This window comes from Oncorhynchus masou, unplaced genomic scaffold, assembly GCF_036934945.1.
Source record: "Oncorhynchus masou masou isolate Uvic2021 unplaced genomic scaffold, UVic_Omas_1.1 unplaced_scaffold_4801, whole genome shotgun sequence".
Lineage (NCBI taxonomy): Eukaryota > Metazoa > Chordata > Actinopteri > Salmoniformes > Salmonidae > Oncorhynchus > Oncorhynchus masou.
In genome coordinates this window covers 6,974-25,593 of record NW_027011197.1, presented here as the reverse complement: position 1 = coordinate 25,593, position 18,620 = coordinate 6,974, and the positions used below count along the sequence as shown (strand labels likewise).

The 18,620-nt window shown below is 42.7% G+C and overlaps 1 gene segment (V, D, J or C); it reads right to left on the bottom strand.

The window, feature by feature from the left end:
* Positions 1-10,765: 10,765 nt before the first annotated feature.
* On the bottom strand, positions 10,766-16,466 carry LOC135535328 (immunoglobulin heavy variable 1-46-like). The segment is given in 3 exon segments: positions 10,766-10,930; positions 16,071-16,228; positions 16,387-16,466. Coding segments are annotated over 3 exon segments (369 nt in total).
* Between the last annotated feature and the right edge of the window lie 2,154 nt (positions 16,467-18,620).

Sequence of the window (18,620 nt, the reverse complement as noted above, 5' to 3'; positions counted from 1 at the left end):
TTCTGAAAAAAACCTACACTCGATCCCTCCGATGTCAACAACTACAGACCAGTATCCCTTCTTTCTTTTCTCTCCAAAACTCTTGAACGTGCCGTCCTTGGCCAGCTCTCCCGCTATCTCTCTCAGAATGACCTTCTTGATCCAAATCAGTCAGGTTTCAAGACTAGTCATTCAACTGAGATCTGCTCTTCTCTGTATCACGGAGGCGCTCCGCACTGCTAAAGCTAACTCTCTCTCCTCTGCTCTCATCCTTCTAGACCTATCGGCTGCCTTCGATACTGTGAACCATCAGATCCTCCTCTCCACCCTCTCCGAGTTGGGCATCTCCGACGCGGCCACGCTTGGATTGCGTCCTACCTGACAGGTCGCTCCTACCAGGTGGCGTGGCGAGAATCTGTCTCCTCGCCACGCGCTCTCACCACTGGTGTCCCCCAGGGCTCTGTTCTAGGCCATCTCCTATTCTCGCTATACACCAAGTCACTTGGCTCTGTCATAACCTCACATGGTCTCTCCTATCATTGCTATGCAGACGACACACAATTAATCTTCTCCTTTCCCCCTTCTGATGACCAGGTGGCGAATCGCATCTCTGCATGTCTGGCAGACATATCAGTGTGGATGACGGATCACCACCTCAAGCTGAACCTCGGCAAGACGGAGCTGCTCTTCCTCCCGGGGAAGGACTGCCCGTTCCATGATCTCGCCATCACGGTTGACAACTCCATTGTGTCCTCCTCCCAGAGCGCTAAGAACCTTGGCGTGATCCTGGACAACACCCTGTCGTTCTCAACCAACATCATGGCGGTGGCCCGTTCCTGTAGGTTCATGCTCTACAACATCCGCAGAGTACGACCCTGCCTCACACAGGAAGCGGCGCAGGTCCTAATCCAGGCACTTGTCATCTCCCGTCTGGATTACTGCAACTCGCTGTTGGCTGGGCTCCCTGCCTGTGCCATTAAACCCCTACAACTCATCCAGAACGCCGCAGCCCGTCTGGTGTTCAACCTTCCCAAGTTCTCTCACGTCACCCCGCTCCTCCGCTCTCTCCACTGGCTTCCAGTTGAAGCTTGCATCCGCTACAAGACCATGGTGCTTGCCTACGGAGCTGTGAGGGGAACGGCACCGCAGTACCTCCAGGCTCTGATCAGGCCCTACACCCAAGCAAGGGCACTGCATTCATCCACCTCTGGCCTGCTCGCCTCCCTACCATTGAGGAAGTACAGTTCCCGCTCAGCCCAGTCAAAACTGTTCGCTGCTCTGGCCCCCCAATGGTGGAACAAACTCCCTCACGACGCCAGGACAGCGGAGTCAATCACCACCTTCCGGAGACACCTGAAACCCCACCTCTTCAAGGAATACCTAGGATAGGATAAGTAATCCTTCTCACCACCCCCCCTTAATGATTTAGATGCACTATTGTAAAGTGGCTGTTCCACTGGATGTCAGAAGGTGAATTCACCAATTTGCAAGTCGTCGATAAGAGCTGCCTGCTATGACTTAAAATGTAAAAATGCAAATGTAATAGTTGTTATTTAGTCAGCATCAGTATGAATGGTTTAACCTTCATTTATAGTTGTTATGTGGTCAGCATCAGTATGAATGGTTTAACCTTTAATAGTTGTTATTTAGTCAGCATCATTATGAATAGTTTAACCTTTAATAGTTGTTATTTAGTCAGCATCATTATGAATGGTTTAACCTTTAATAGTTGTTAATTAGTCAGCATCAGTATGAATGGTTTAACCTTTAATAGTTGTTAATTAGTCAGCATCAGTATGAATGGTTTAACCTTTAATAGTTGTTATTTAGTCAGCATCATTATGAATGGTTTAACCTTCATTTATAGTTGTTATGTGGTCAGCATCAGTATGACTGGTTTAACATTTAATAGTTGTTATTTAGTCAGCATCATTATGAATGGTTATTTAACCTTTAATGGTTTTTTAATAGTTGTTAATTAGTCAGCATCATTATGAATGGTTTAACCTTTAATAGTTGTTAATTAGTCATCAGTATGAATGGTTTAACTTTAGTAGTTATGTGGTCAGCATCAGTATGAATGGTTTAACCTTTATAGTTGTTATTTAGTCAGCATCATTATGAATGGTTTAATGATTAATAGTTGTTATTTAGTCAGCATCATTATGAATGGTTTAACTTTAATAGTTGTTATTTAGTCAGCATCATTGAATGGTTTAACCTTCATTTATAGTTGTTATGGTCGTAATTGTATGACTGGTTTAATCTTTAATAGTTGTTAATTAGTCAGCATCATTATGAATGGTTTAACCTTTAATAGTTGTTATTTAGTCAGCATCATTGGCGAAGATTTTAACCATTAATAGTTGTTAATTAGTCGTAAGAATAAAGTGAATGGTTTAACCTTAAATAGTTGTTATTTAGTCAGCATCAGTATGAATGGTTTAACTTTTAATAGTTGTTATTTAGTCAGCATCAGTATGAATGGTTTAACAAGTAATAGTTGTTATTTAGTCAGCATCAGTATGAATGGTTTAACCTTTAATAGTTGTTATTTAGTCAGCATCAGTATGAATGGTTTAACCTTTAATAGTTGTTATTTAGTCAGCATCATTATGAATGGTTTAACCTTTAATAGTTGTTATTTAGTCAGCATCATTATGAATGGTTTAACCTTTAATAGTTGTTTTTTAGTCAGCATCAGTATGAATGGTTTAACCTTTAATAGTTGTTATTTAGTCAGCATCATTATGAATGGTTTAACCTTTAATAGTTGTTATTTAGTCAGCATCATTATGAATGGTTTAACCTTCATTTATAGTTGTTATGTGGTCAGCATCATCATGAATAGTTTAACCTTTAATAGTTGTTATTTAGTCAGCATCAGTATGAATGGTTTAACCTTTAATAGTTGTTATTTAGTCAGCATCAGTATGACTGGTTTAACCTTTAATAGTTGTTATTTAGTCAACATCATTATGAATGGTTTAACCTTTAATAGTTGTTATTTAGTCAGCATCAGTATGACTGGTTTAACCTTTAATAGTTGTTATTTAGTCAACATCATTATGAATGGTTAAACATGTAATAGTTGTTATTTAGTCAGAATCATTATGAATGGTTTAACTGAGCTGATGGGAACAATACTTATTTCCTCCAACTGAGTGAAAGAGAGGCTCCATTATATACAGAGAGGGAAATGTATTTGCATAGAAGTCAAATATTTAGGATTAAAGGAGAAGTACAGTAAATGCATCACTAGTTTCACAGTGACATGTTGAGTAGAACAATAATTGGTTCTGTTCTGCTCATTGTTTACAGTATATTACAGTATATACTTGGCCCATTACTCTTTTTAGTTATCAGCGAAAGTCTGCTATCAGTCTCATCTACTGAACAAAAATATTAAAACAACATGCAAAGATTTTACTGAGATACATTTCATATAAGTAAATCAGTCAAATGAAGTAACTGAATTAGAGGAGGCTGGAACTGGAACTCGCTGTCGTACACGTCGATCCAGAGCATCCCAAACATGCTCATTGGGTGACATGTCTGATGAGTATGCAGGCCATGGAAGAAATGGGACATTTTCTGCTACCAGGACATGTGTACAGATCCTTGAGACATGGGGCTGCGCATTATCATGCTGAAACTTGAGGCGGATGAATGGCACGACAATGTGCCTCAGAATCCTGTCAGGGTATCTCTGTGCACTACAATTTTCATCGATAAAACTCAATTGTGTTCGTTGTCCGTAGCTTATGCCTGCCCATATCAAAACCCCACGCCACCATGGGGCACTCTGTTCACAATGTTGACATCAACAAACCGCTCACCCACACAACGCCATACATGTGGTCTGCGGTTGTGAGGCCGGTTGGATGTACTGCAAAGGTCTCTAAATTGACATGGGATGCGGGTTTATGGTAGAGAAATTAACATGAAATTATCTGGCTACAGCTCTGATGGGCATTCATGCAGTCAGCATGCCAATTGCACATTCCCTCAAAACTTGAGACATCTGTGTCATTGTGTTGTGTGACAAAACTGCACATTTTAGAGTGGTTGTCATTGTCTCCTGCACAAGGTACACCTGTGCAATGATCATCATACTGTTTAATCAGCTTCTTGATATGCCAAACCTGTCAGGTAGATGGATTATCTTGGCAAAGGAGAAATGCTCACTGACAAGGATGTAACACATTTGTGCACAAAACTTGAGATAAATAAGCCGTTTGAGCATATGGAGAATTTCTGGGATCTTTTATTTCAGCTCATTAAACATTGGACTAATACTTTACATGTTGCGGTTTTTCTTCATTGTATATTTCAGTACACTTAATAAGGACATTCATTTACATCCACCAGTAATTAAAACTCTGAATTGGATTAGGCTCATATACAGGTGAATGTAAATGAGGTGTCTTGAAAAAGATATAAAGCGGAGCCAGTTCAGAAGGGAAACCAGAGTGTGGTGGCATCAGCTGTTTGCTTCAGCAGATATTGCACCAATTGGATTCACACTCTAATTACATGAGGTCTATTTAAGTTGACCAGCTCTACACATGCTTCCTACACTATAAGTCAGATGTCAACACTCCCAGCACTGGTGTCTCTTGCTGCTCTCCTGCTGTAACTAGCTGTTACTCGCTATGCTTGCTGTTTCTGATGTCACACCACCACCCCAGCACAGGATGACAGAATCTATTGGGATTAATGCAATAAACTTGTACCATACTTGTTCCATTACTCTTTAACATGAATGATCATCACAGTTCCATATGAGAGTATATTGATTGGCTGCATCTCTTCTTGGTATGGCAACAGCACTGCCCTTGATTGCATGGTGCTCCAGGGGATGGTGCAGACAGCCAAGTACATCACTGGGGCCGAGCCCCCTGCCATCCAGAACCTCTGTGAAAATAAGGCCCGAAAAATAAATTGTTAAGGGCTCCAGCCACCGAAGCCGTATATTGTTCTCTCTGCTTCCGCTTGGCTAGCAGTAACAATGCATCAAGTCTGAAAAAAGCTCCTGAACAGCTTCTATCCCCAAGCCATAAGATTGCTAAATAGCTAACAGAATGGCTAGAGTTTCCCTGCACATAGTAAATATGGTATTGGAACTGACTGTATATACAGTAGCTTCTCTTCTTTCCCATGTTCTTCATGTTTCTTATTTTTATTTATTGTGTGTTTTTGTTCTACCTTATGTTATTTTTTGTGCTACATTGATATTGATTACTGCCTTGTTAGGTTTGGAGCTTGCAAGAAAGGCATTACACGGAAATTTGAAATCTGGTTTCACACAAATAAGTTCCCCAAATTGAAAGACATGACCAAATTAATGGTTTTAGCTGCTAGAGATTGATTATTAATTTGACAGATGGACTGCATATATTATTAAAACTGTTTTTGGCTTATTTGCCATTGTCAACTGACAATTAATGGCTATAAAGTGTTCATGAGGATATTCATACAGTTATCTTGACAGGTTGTCAGGTATATTTTATGCTTTTCAAGTGATGAAAAAAAAATGTGGGTTATAATTTACAGTATGATGTGTCTACTCCGTCCTATAGTGTTGGTGGGGACATAGGACTGATGTTAACAGAGACTGGAGCTGAGGGTTTTGAACAGCTGCTTCACCAGCTCCAGTCACTGTCTGTCCAGCACAATAATAAACATCAGAGTCCTCTGCTCTCAGAATCTTGGCCTCTAAGAACTGTGTGTTTATGGAGACGATCTCAGTCAGGGTGAACCAGCCTTTCAGGCAGTCTGAGCAGGTAGCAGAGCTTGAACCATAATTTTACCAATCCACTCCAGCCTTTTTCCTGGTTGCTGCCTTATCCAGTTTATATAATAGTCTGTCGTTGTAAACCCAGATGTTTTTCATGATAATTTAACAGTCTCCTTGACTGATCCAGTCTGACATCACAACAAACACCTGTGAAACAAAAACATTTTAATATTCAGTTGAAGATTTGGCATTTGCACTAATATTGAGTTTAACCATGATTCTCAGACATTCTTCAGTCACCATGTCGTGTTTTACCTTACTGTCTATGGACATCACCATGACAACTTAACTCCAGAGGCTCATCAGTTCCATTGTTCAATATTAGTGCAGGGCTCACTGTAATGTTTTACTTACTGTGTATGAACACCACCATGACTAATAAACTCCAGACAGTCCTCATTGTTCAGTGCTTGTCAGGTGAGTGCAGGACTTGTTGTAATGTCAGTCCAAGCCGCCTATAATGAAAATTCCAGAGCTGAGTGTCTGATTATAAAGGGATGAATGGGAGGGAGACTTTGTATAGACCGCCCTCTAGAGGTTTTAACAGATACTGATATAGAGATATTTTCTGCTCTATTCCTTGGTTCCCTCCCTCCCCTGTCTTTCATTCTTCTATCTGTTTTTCAGATTTTCCATTATCGATGTTAACAGTAGACATGTTTGATCTTTTATACAGTGCTGAAGAGCTAAGAAACAAGAATATTTGCCTATGTGGGACAACACAATTATTATTGAATTATATGTATCTCTTACTGCTCATCCCTTCTTGGGAATCGATTGTGGAGTTCCACAGGGATATATAATCGGTCCATTACTGTTTTTAGTTTGAGTATATTTCTGTTTGCTGATCACATTAGTTGAATTCTGTCCGATACAAATACTCAACATGTAATAGCTAATTTGAACTAAATTCTGTAAAGTTGAATTTTGGTTCATGTAAATAATGTGCTTTTTACTGTTATAATGTGTGTGGATTATTTTATGAGGATAATATTGATATCAGTGCTTTCTCCACTGCTTTTGAGTCCTACTGCTCTCTCATAGAGAGTGTGTCTGAACAACAGATGTGTGTAATTGTCTCTCTTTCTGGGATCAGTGTTGATCAGTATTTTTACAGTGCTGCTGCCTCCTGTGTCACTGTGTCTCTGGCACAATAATAAACAGCAGAGTCTTCAGGCTGTTCATCTGGAGATACACCTGCTGCTTGCTGTTGTCTCTGGAGATGATGAACCAACCCTGAACAGACTGGGAGGAGGCAATATTTGTGCTGTTATAATATGCTGCCATAAATTCTAGTCCTTTCCCGGGAACCTGTCTGATCCAAGCCATGCAGAAGCTACTGAAAGTAAACACAGAGCCTGTACAGGCCAGTTTGTGGGATTCTTCAGGCTTTTTAACCACTGGTCCAGACTCAGTCAGTGTCTGACCATGAACACCTGTGGAAATGAAATACTCAAAACTTTAGATTGCAAACATTCATACACATGAACAGTGATGTCTTTAAACATGTCAATATACACCATTTTCTGAACAATTACTGAAAATGATGGAACATTCATTCAAGTGAACACAGAATATTGTAACTTACTTTTTTACAAACACCACCATGAGTACTAAACTCCAGACAGTCCTCATTGTTCAGTGATAGTCAGGTTATATGCCGTGCTTGCTACCGAATCAATCCACACTGCCTATAATGAGAAGGCTGAGTGTCTGATTATAAAGGGATACACAGAGGGAGACTTTGCATAGACCGCCCTCTAGAGGTTTATATATCCTGACAGGGAGAGATCTTCTGCTCTATTCCTTTATTCTCTCTCCTCCTGTCCTTTGTTCTTCTCTTTGTAGTTCAGATTTTACTTATGAGATATGCTGACTATAATGGCTTTAGTATGATGTGTTGACTATATATAATGGCTTTAATATGATGTGTTGACTATATATAATGGCTTTAGTATGATGTGTTGACTATATATAATGGCTTTAGTATGATGTGTTGACTATATATAATGGCTTTAGTATGATGTGTTGACTATATATAATGGCTTTAGTATGATGTGTTGACTATAAATAATGTCTTTGGTATGTTGTGTTGACTATATATAATGGCTTTAGTATGATGTGTTGACTATATATAATGGCTTTAATATGATGTGTCGACTATATATAATGGCTTTAATATGATGTGTTGACTATATATAATAGCTTTAATATGATGTGTCGACTATATATAATGGCTTTAATATGATGTGTTGAAGATCAGCAACACGGGGACAAAAGTTCACTAGTTTTACTTGGAGTTTAAATGTCTGAAAAGTTTTTAATGATGACGTAAGGTAAGGTTAACTTATTAACTTCTTCGATATAGGGGGCGCTCTTTTAATTTTGGGATAAAAAAACGTTCCCGTTTTAAAAGAAAGATGCTCGACTATGCATATAATTGACAGCTTTGGAAAGAAAACACTCTGACGTTTCCAAAACTGCAAAGATATTATCTGTGAGTGCCACAGAACTGATGCTACAGGCGAAACCAAGATGACATTTCAAACAGGAATTGGCCCAGATTTTGAGGGCGCTGTGTTCCAATGTCTCCTTATATGGCTGTGAATGCGCCAGGAATGAGCCTACACTTTCTGTTGTTTCCCCAAGGTGTCTGCAGCATTGTGACATATTTGTATACATATCATTGGAAGATTGACCATAAGAGACTACATTTACCAGGAGCCCGCTTGGTGTCCTCCGTCTAAATTATTGCGTAATCTCCAGCTGCTTGCATTTTACCATTTACTTCAGAGGAGAAAGTCAACTGCCACGAATGATTTATCATCGAATAGATATGTGGAAAACACCTTGAGGATTGATTCTAAACAACGTTTGCCATGTTTCTGTCGATATTATGGAGTTAATTTGGAAAAACGTTTGGCGTTGTAATGACTGAATTTTCTGGTTTTTTCTTAACCAAATGTGATGAACAAAACGGAGCGATTTCTCCTACACAAATAATCTTTTTGGAAAAACTGAACATTTGCTATCTAACTGGGAGTCTCCTCATTGAAAACATCCAAAGTTCTTCAAATGTAAAAGATTTTAGTTGAATGCTTTTCTTGTTTTTGTGAAAATGTTGCCTGCAAAATGCTAGGCTTAATGCTATGCTAGCTATCAATACTCTTACACAAATGCTTGTGTAAATATGGTTGAAAAGCATATTTTGAAAATCTGAGATGACAGTGTTGTTAACAAAAGGCTAAGCTTGTGAGTGAATTTCAAAATGCCAAATCAGGATGTTATGTCCATTTGCTATGTACCATCACGAATTTGACATCCTCAAAAATCCTGCAGAAATGCAAAATTGTCTGGCCTGATGAACTCGGCATGGCCGGGCAGTGATATTGGTTCCTCTCCATCACTTGTTGTATTGATTTCATCATGTCCATTTGGCGATGTTTTTTACTGTTGAATCATATTGCAAATGCACATCCAATACAGCAAATGAAAGATAAACATCCTGTTAATCTACCCATTGTGTCAGATTAAAAAAGTTATTTCGAGCGAAAGCAGAACATATGATTATGTTAGGTCAGAGCCAAGTCACAAACACACACAGCCATTTTTTCAGCCAACGATAGGAGTTACAAAAAGCAGAAATATAGATAAAATGAAATCACTAACCTTTGATTATCTTCATCAGATGACACTCATAGGACATCATGTTATTCATGTATTGTGTGTTTTGTTCGATAATGTGCAAATATATATATATATATAAGAAAATCTCAGTTTACATTGTCGCGTTATGTGCAGTAATGTTTTGTGTCAGATTTCAAAAAAACTTTACAGAAAAATAATAATCTGAGAACGGCGCTCAGATCCCAAAATAGCCAAAGAAATAGCCGCCATTTTGGCATCAACAGAAGCTACAAAAAAACACTATAAATATTCACTTACCTTTGCATATCTTCATCAGAAGGCACTCCCAAGAATCCCAGTTTGACAATAAATGACTGATTTGTTCCATAAAGCTCCATAAAGCCCATCATTTAGCCACTTGTTGTTAGCATGTTCAGCCCAGTAATCCATCTTCATGGGACACGAGCAATTCCTCCAGACAAAAACTCAAAAACTTATGTTACAGGTCGTAGAAACAAGTCAAATGATGTATGCAATCCATATTTAGGATGTTTTAAACATCAATAAGGTTCCAACCGGAGGATTTCATTGTCTGAAGGAAAGCATTGGAACGAGAGCATACTCTCTCGTGACCGCGCGTAATGAGACCGAGGCTTTCTGCAGAGCACTCAGTAAAGGAACTCCTATGAGCCCCTCCTTTATAGTATAATCCTAAAACCAGAATCTAAAGACGGTGACATCTTGTGGAAGCCATAAGAAGTGCATGCACATCCATAACTAAAATGGATTTCAATTGGCACTGTTTTGAAAATCGATTTCTCACTTCCTGTTTGGATTTCTTCTTAGGTTTTTGTCTGCCATATGAGTTCTGTTATAATCACAGACAAATTTCAAACAGTTTTAGAAACTCTGGAGTGTTTTCTATCCAAATACTAATAATATGCATATTCTAGCTTTTATGGCAGAGTAGCAGGCAGTTCAGATCTGAGGGACCAACTGGGTACATAATTTAAAAGCATATTTGTAATGTTTTGGGGAGCACAATCATGGATTCATTTAAAAACCAATAAAAATGCATGCTAAAACTCACAGACAGCCAGTGCAGAGACCTTAAAACCAAGGTTTGATTGATGTGTTTGACACCGTTCCATTTAGATAGATTCTATACATTACAATGAGCCTGTCCTCCGATAGCTCATCCCTCCAGCCTCCTCTGGTGTACATTGTGTTAATGTAGTTGTGTTGACAATATACTGGTTGAGACTTTCATTGAATGTTACTCTGCTGTACTGATGCGCTCTGTTGACTCTGCTGCCAGTTAGATTCTCTGATAGGTTCTTGTACAGAATCTTCACTCACTCACACCACTGTGTCTCTTGCACAGTAATACACAGCAGAGTCCTCTGTTCTCAGACCAGACAGCATCAAAGTCAACATGCTGTTACTAGTATCTTTAGTGGTTTCCATACGTCCTTCAAACTTTTTAGCATGGTAACCTAGGCCTAATCCAGAATAACCCATCCACTCCATGTCATGTCTTGTTATGTCTGTTCCTGTCCTTTCTCTTCACTCTGTCTCTCTCTGCTGGTCTTTTTAGGTTACCTTCTCTGTCTCTCATTCTTCAGCTGTTCTACATCTTCCCTAACTAGCTCATTCACTCTTTCACACCTGTTCTCTCTTCCCCCTCTGATTAGGTCTCTATTTCTCTCTCTGTTCCTGCTACTTTCAGTGTCTGATTCTTGTTTGTGTTTTTGATGCCAGAAGCAAGCTGTCGTCGCGTTTGCTTCCACCTTGTCCTATCCTGTCGGAGTCTGCCTGGCAGGTGCATCCTGCATTATACTAACGTTCTTTTTGTTCCATTGACTACGTTGGAAGAGGATTTATGCCATTCCTGTTTTTTCATTAAAGAACTCTGTTTTCTGTTAAAACCGCTTTTGGGTCTTCACTCAAGTACATAACAGAAGAATCAGACCAAGAATGGACCCAGCGGCTCCGGACCCTTTTCACTCCGCCGTCGAGATCCAGGGAGCGATGCTAGGCAGACACGAGGAGGAATTGTCTGCTGCTCGACATGCCGTTGAGACCCTGGCCGTCCAAGTCTCCGACCTCACAAGACAGGTTCACCAACTCCACCTCGATCCACCGCCCACTTCCAGGGTTTCCGAGTCTCCGGAGCCCAGGATCAACAACCCGCCGTGTTACTCTGGGGAGCCCACTGAGTGCCGCTCATTCCTCACTCAGTGTGATGTGGTGTTCTCTCTCCAGCCCAACACTTACTCCAGGAGCGCAGCCCGCATCGCCTACGTCATTTCTCTCCTTACCGGACGGGCGCGTGAGTGGGGCACGGCAGTCTGGGAGGCGAGGGCTGAGTGTATTAACCAGTATCAAGACTTTAAGGAGGAGATGATACGGGTTTTTGACCGTTCTGTTTTTGGGGAGGAGGCTTCCAGGGCCCTGTCTTCCCTATGTCAGGGGAATCGATCCATAACGGATTATTCTATTGAGTTTCGCACTCTCGCTGCCTCAAGTGACTGGAGCGAGCCGGCTTTGCTCGCTCGTTTTCTGGAGGGTCTCCTCGTCGAGGTTAAGGATGAGATCCTCTCCCGGGAGGTTCCTTCCAGTCTGGACTCCTTAATAGCTCTCGCTATTCGCATAGAAGCGACGGTTTGATCTTCGTCGCCGAGCTCGTGGAAAGGAGCTCGCGTTCTCCGTTGCTCCCCTCTCCACATCACTGCCACCTGCCGCATCACTGCCACCCTCCTCCGCCGGCTCGGATGCTGAGCCTATGCAGCTGGGGGGTATCCGCATCTCGGCCAAGGAGAAGGAACGGAGAATCACCAATCGCCTCTGTCTCTACTGCGGCTCCGCTGGTCATTTTGTCACCTCATGTCCAGTAAAAGCCAGAGCTCATCAGTAAGAGGAGGGCTACTGGTGAGCGCAACTACTCAGGCCTCTCCTTCTGGATCACGCACTACTTTTCCGGTCCATCTCCGCTGGCCCGGTTCATCTGCTTCCTGCAGTGCCTTGATAGACTCTGGGGCGGAGGGCTGTTTTATGGACGAGACCTGGGCTCGGGAACATGACATTCCTCTCAGACAGTTAGGGGAGCCCACGGCCTTGTTCGCTTTAGATGGTAGTTCTCTCCCCAAGATTCAGCGTGAGACGCTGCCTTTAACCCTCACTGTCTCTGGTAATCATAGCGAAACCATTTCTTTTTTAATTTTTCGTTCACCTTTTACACCTGTTGTTTTGGGTCATCCCTGGCTAGTGCGCCATAACCCTTCTATTAATTGGTCTAGTAATACTATCCTATCCTGGAATGTTTCTTGTCATGTGACCTGTTTAATGTCTGCTATCCCTCCTGTTTCCTCTGTCTCTTCTTCACAGGAGGAGCCTGGCGATTTGACAGGGGTGCCGGAGGAGTATCACGATCTGCGCACGGTGTTCAGTCGTTCCAAGGCCACTTCTCTCCCTCCACACCGGTCGTATGACTGTAGTATTGATCTCCTTCCGGGAACTACTCCCCCCGGGAGTAGATTATACTCTCTGTCGGCTCCCGAACGTAAGGCTCTCGAGGATTATTTGTCGGTTTCGCTCGACGCCGGTACCATAGTCTCCTCCTCCTCTCCCGCCGGGCGGGTGTTTTTTTGTTCAGAAGAAGGACGGGTCCCTGCGCCCATGCGTGGATTATCGAGGGCTGAATGACATAACAGTTAAGAATCGTTATCCGCTTCCTCTTATGTCTTCAGCCTTCGAGATCCTGCAGGGAGCCAGGTTTTTCACCAAATTGGACCTTCGTAACGCCTACCATCTCGTGCGCATCAGGGAGGGGGACGAGTGGAAGACGGCGTTTAACACTCCGTTAGGGCACTTTGAATACCGGGTTCTTCCTTTCGGCCTCGTTAACGCTCCAGCTGTCTTTCAGGCACTAGTTAACGACGTCCTGAGAGACATGCTGAACATTTTTGTTTTCGTTTACATGGACGATATCCTGATTTTTTCACCGTCTCTCTCGATTCATGTTCAGCACGTGCGACGCGTCCTCCAGCGCCTTTTGGAGAACTGTCTTTATGTGAAGGCTGAGAAGTGCATTTTTCATGCCGCCTCTGTCCCTTTTCTCGGTTCCGTTATTTCCGCTGAGGGCATTAAGATGGATCCCGCTAAGGTCCAGGCTGTCATTGATTGGCCCGTTCCTAAGTCACGCGTCGAGCTGCAGCGCTTTCTGGGCTTCGCTAATTTCTATCGTCGTTTCATCCGTAATTTCGGTCAGGTGGCAGCTCCCCTCACAGCCCTTACTTCTGTTAAGACGTGCTTTAAGTGGTCCGTTTCCGCCCAGGGAGCTTTTGATCTTCTTAAGAATCGTTTTACATCCGCTCCTATTCTTGTTACACCTGACATCTCTAGACAGTTTATTGTTGAGGTTGACGCGTCAGAGGTGGGCGTGGGAGCCATTCTTTCTCAGCGCTCTCTCTCTGACGGCAAGGTCCATCCTTGCGCGTTTTTCTCTCATCGCTTATCGCCGTCAGAACGTAACTATGATGTTGGTAATCGCGAACTGCTCGCCATCCGCTTAGCCCTAGGCGAATGGCGACAGTGGTTGGAGGGGGCGACCGTTCCTTTTGTCGTTTGGACTGACCATAGGAACCTTGAGTACATCCGTTCAGCCAAACGACTTAATGCGCGTCAGGCTCGTTGGGCTCTGTTTTTCGCTCGTTTCGAGTTTGTTATTTCTTATCGTCCGGGCTCAAAAACACCAAGCCTGATGCTTTATCTCGTCTCTTCAGTTCTTCTGAGGTCTCCACCGACCCCGAGGGGATTCTCCCTGACGGGCGTGTTGTCGGGTTGACTGTCTGGGGAATTGAGAGGCAGGTAAAGCAAGCACTCGCTCACACTCCGTCGCCGCGAGCTTGTCCTAGGAACCTTCTGTTCGTTCCCGTTCCTACTCGTCCGGCCGTTCTTCAGTGGGCCCACTCTGCCAAGTTAGCCGGCCACCCCGGCGTTCGGGGTACGCTCGCTTCCATTCGCCAGCGTTTCTGGTGGCCCACTCGGGAACGTGACGCGCGTCGATTTGTCGCCGCTTGTTCGGTCTGCGCGCAGACTAAATCTGGGAACTCTCCTCCTGTCGGCCGTCTCAGACTGCTTCCCATTCCCTCTCGACCGTGGTCTCACATCGCTTTAGATTTTATCACCGGACTGCCTTCATCAGCGGGGAAGACAGTTATTCTTACGGTTGTCGATAGATTCTCTAAGGCGGCTCATTTCATTCCTCTCGATAAGCTCCCTTCTGCTAAGGAGACGGCTCAGATCATTATCGAGAATGTTTTCCGAATTCATGGCCTTCCGTCTGACGTCGTTTCCGACAGAGGCCCGCAGTTCACGTCTCAATTTTGGAGGGAGTTTTGCCGTTTGATTGGGGCTTCCGTCAGTCTCTCGTCCGGCTTTCATCCCCAGTCTAACGGTCAAGCCGAACGGGCCAATCAGACTGTTGGTCGCATTTTACGCAGTCTTTCTTTTCGTAACCCTGCGTCTTGGTCAGAACAGCTCCCCTGGGCAGAGTACGCCCACAACTCGCTTCCCTCGTCTGCTACCGGTCTATCCCCCTTTTCAGTGTAGCCTCGGGTACCAGCCTCCGCTGTTCTCATCTCAGCTCGCCGAGTCCTGCGTCCCCTCCGCTCAGGCTTTTGTCCAGCGTTGCGAGCGCACCTGGAAGGGGGTCAGGTCGGCACTTTGCCGTAATAGGGCGCAGACTGTGAGGGCCGCTAATAAGCGTAAGACCAAGAGTCCTAGATATTGTTGCGGTCAGAGAGTATGGCTCTCCACTCAGAACCTTCCCCTTAAGACAGCTTCTCGCAAGTTGGCCCCGCGGTTCATTGGTCCGTTCCGTATTTCTCAGGTCATTAATCCTGTCGCAGTGCGACTTCTTCCTCCACGCTATCTTCGTCGCGTTCACCCGGTCTTCCATGTCTCCTGTGTTAAGCCCGTTCTTCGCGCCCCGCTCGTCCCTCCCCCCCATCCTTGTCGAGGCGCACCCATCTACAGGGTTCGTAAGATTTTGGACATGCGCCCTCGGGGCCGTGGTCATCAGTACCTAGTGGATTGGGAGGGGTACGGTCCTGAGGAGAGGAGTTGGGTTCCCTCTCGGGACGTGCTGGACCGTTCGCTGATCGATGATTTCCTCCGTTGCCGCCAGGTTTCCTCCTCGAGTGCGCCAGGAGGCGCTCGGTGAGTGGGGGGGGTACTGTCATGTCTTGTTATGTCTGTTCCTGTCCTTTCTCTTCACTCTGTCTCTCTCTGCTGGTCTTTTTAGGTTACCTTCTCTGTCTCTCATTCTTCAGCTGTTCTACATCTCCCCTAACTAGCTCATTCACTCTTTCACACCTGTTCTCTCTTCCCCCTCTGATTAGGTCTCTATTTCTCTCTCTGTTCCTGCTACTTTCAGTGTCTGATTCTTGTTTGTGTTTTTGATGCCAGAAGCAAGCTGTCGTCGCGTTTGCTTCCACCTTGTCCTATCCTGTCGGAGTCTGCCTGGCAGGTGCATCCTGCATTATACTAACGTTCTTTTTGTTCCATTGACTACGTTGGAAGAGGATTTATGCCATTCCTGTTTTTTCATTAAAGAACTCTGTTTTCTGTTAAAACCGCTTTTGGGTCTTCACTCAAGTACATAACACTCCAGGGATTTTCCTGCTGGCTGTCGTATCCAGTGTGTGTGGTGGCTGGAAACGGTATATCCAGATATCTTACAGGACAGACTTAGAGTTTCTCCGGGATTTCTCTGGACTGGACTAGAGGGAATGGACTCCAGACTCTGACCATTGCAACCTGATGGAGAGAGAGAAATAAATAGGAATAATGTGTATGAGAATAGGAAGGAAGCAGAACATTTAAGAAAAGCAGAAGAGAGTTTCCCAGAAACTTTTTCCACGTTCAGTCATTCCACTAAGAACAGTTGATGAGGAGTAAAACCAAGCAGAACTCACAGGGCAGACAGAGAGAGAGCAGTAGAAGGTAGAGTTTTCCCATCATCCTGAAGGTGGAAATATGAACTCAGCTGCTCCACACAAGACAAGACAACAAGTCAGCCGCAGAACATAAGTCTATATGAACTCTGAGGGATCTGGATTTACATCATGATGTCATGGGGGAGGGGCTGATGAATGAGGTCAGAGGTCAATTTATGGCTCATCAGTAGTGCCGGGAGTTGTCCTTTATCACATGGCCTGACCAGGAACAGAGTTGTCCCTGGTCAAAGTCACTAGTCAAAAAACTCCAGGGCCTACTCACCACAAACATAACTGACTCAAGGACTGGAAGAAATGTGATGATTTTCTAAATATTGACAATCTTCATTAAATTGAGGATTCATTTAAATGGCATATGCTGTATAGACATCCATTTGTTAAGAAAAATTAATATGTGTGAAAAGTCAATACATAATGGGCATGGGTGACAAACACAGCACAATACTATTCATTAGAACCTTTTTTCCAACGGGGCAGTTAAGCAAAAATCATTAATAGAAAAGAGGCCATTTTACATTTATACTTGAATGAACATAGCTTAATGAGATTCAACACCTCACATATCCTGTCCTTTGTTTTGTTTCTCCATACATGTGTATAGATGATGTAATTAAGTAGAGCCAATGAATGTTGAACATGTTAAATAAACTTTAGGCCCAGTCTATCCTGTCTCAGGACTTATTTATGGACAGAGCACTCCAACTCCAGTAGACTGTTACTTTTCAAACAGTTAATATGCTTTAAGACATGCAAATATACAGAAAGGACAAAAATGAAGATGTTTTCAGCTACAATTGTAGTCTGTAGGACCATGCTGAACAAGGAGAACTTTACCTCGTAAGAATCTGACTTTCTGGGCCTGAGATATTGAAACTTTTAAGTTATTTTAAAGAGGTAAAATGTACAAGTTGTGAAATCGTCACAGATTCTGACCAAATTGACTGAAAATATCAATATAAACAAACTATTTAATTGTACATACTTAAGAGTTTGGAATAAACATATTTATAGTTACTTCTGTCATAATTAATTTGCTTTAAAGTCATACAGAAACAGCATATTTTCCATCATTTTGGTCACTGTATGAAAAGTAACTATTAATGCATGTTCCACAGTCTAAGGCTTATGTTTGATAATCCACTCTGTTCCACACAGGCCCTGCTCCTCCTTTTCACAATGTTATCTGTTTCTCACACACCCCACCCCTCTAGTCTCCTCTGTGACCCTCACAGTCTGTTACCTGGGTGTTTCAGGGTCCCAGTTTAGCATCTCTGATGATCCAGATGAACAGTTAAAGTAGTTAAGTAGCCCAGGAACTGCTGGGACTGTTCCTATACACTTTCATGATCTAATTCTCACTAGCTTGTTTCAACTGAGGAGAAACTGCGTTTTGCATCAGCCAGCTGGTGGCTGGTAACCATACAATGTTTCAACCACAAGAACACAATTTGCATTTGGTTTGAATAAATGGGGAGATGGTTCAAATAATGAGACAATTGAATCACAACTTCATTTATATTAGAAGCCGTCGTCAACACCTGTATTCATTTTATTATTTAATATTTTCAGTCATTCACTGCTACTCATCACACAATGTTATTGACAGACCATATTCATGGTTTATGTTTGTAATACAAAACACACCTTTCTTTGAATTGCATTGAACAATAAGCCATTAACTAAAATAACAAATGTCCATATTTATTTAGTTGTTTTTTATTCACCTTTATTTAACCAGGTAGGTGAGTTGAGAACAAGTTCTCATTTACAACGGCGACCTGGTCAAGACAAAGCAAGCCAATGCGACTAAAGCAACATCATGTGGTTTCTCATTTCTGTCCACGGCACCTCCCCTAAATACTTTAGTATGCCTTAATTGTAATTATTTATAGTGGAGAAAGTTAAAAATGTGTTTTTATCAGGTGTGTCAATCAAAATGAGTGTTGGGCACAGCAGTTCAAAAGCTCCCTAAGCATGACTTCTACCCAGGATGCACCTGCACTCCGATAAAGCCATTTCCCTGATATAGCATCTTGATTAACCCTAAAATGGACCAATATATCACTGTGAAAGTGCAGTAACACATTTTAAAAACAACACACAACAGTGATGTATTGAAGATGTGGGAGAAAATGTCAAATTATGACTTGAAAAAGTAATTGAGGACGTTTAGCCATGTATTAGTTTAGTGA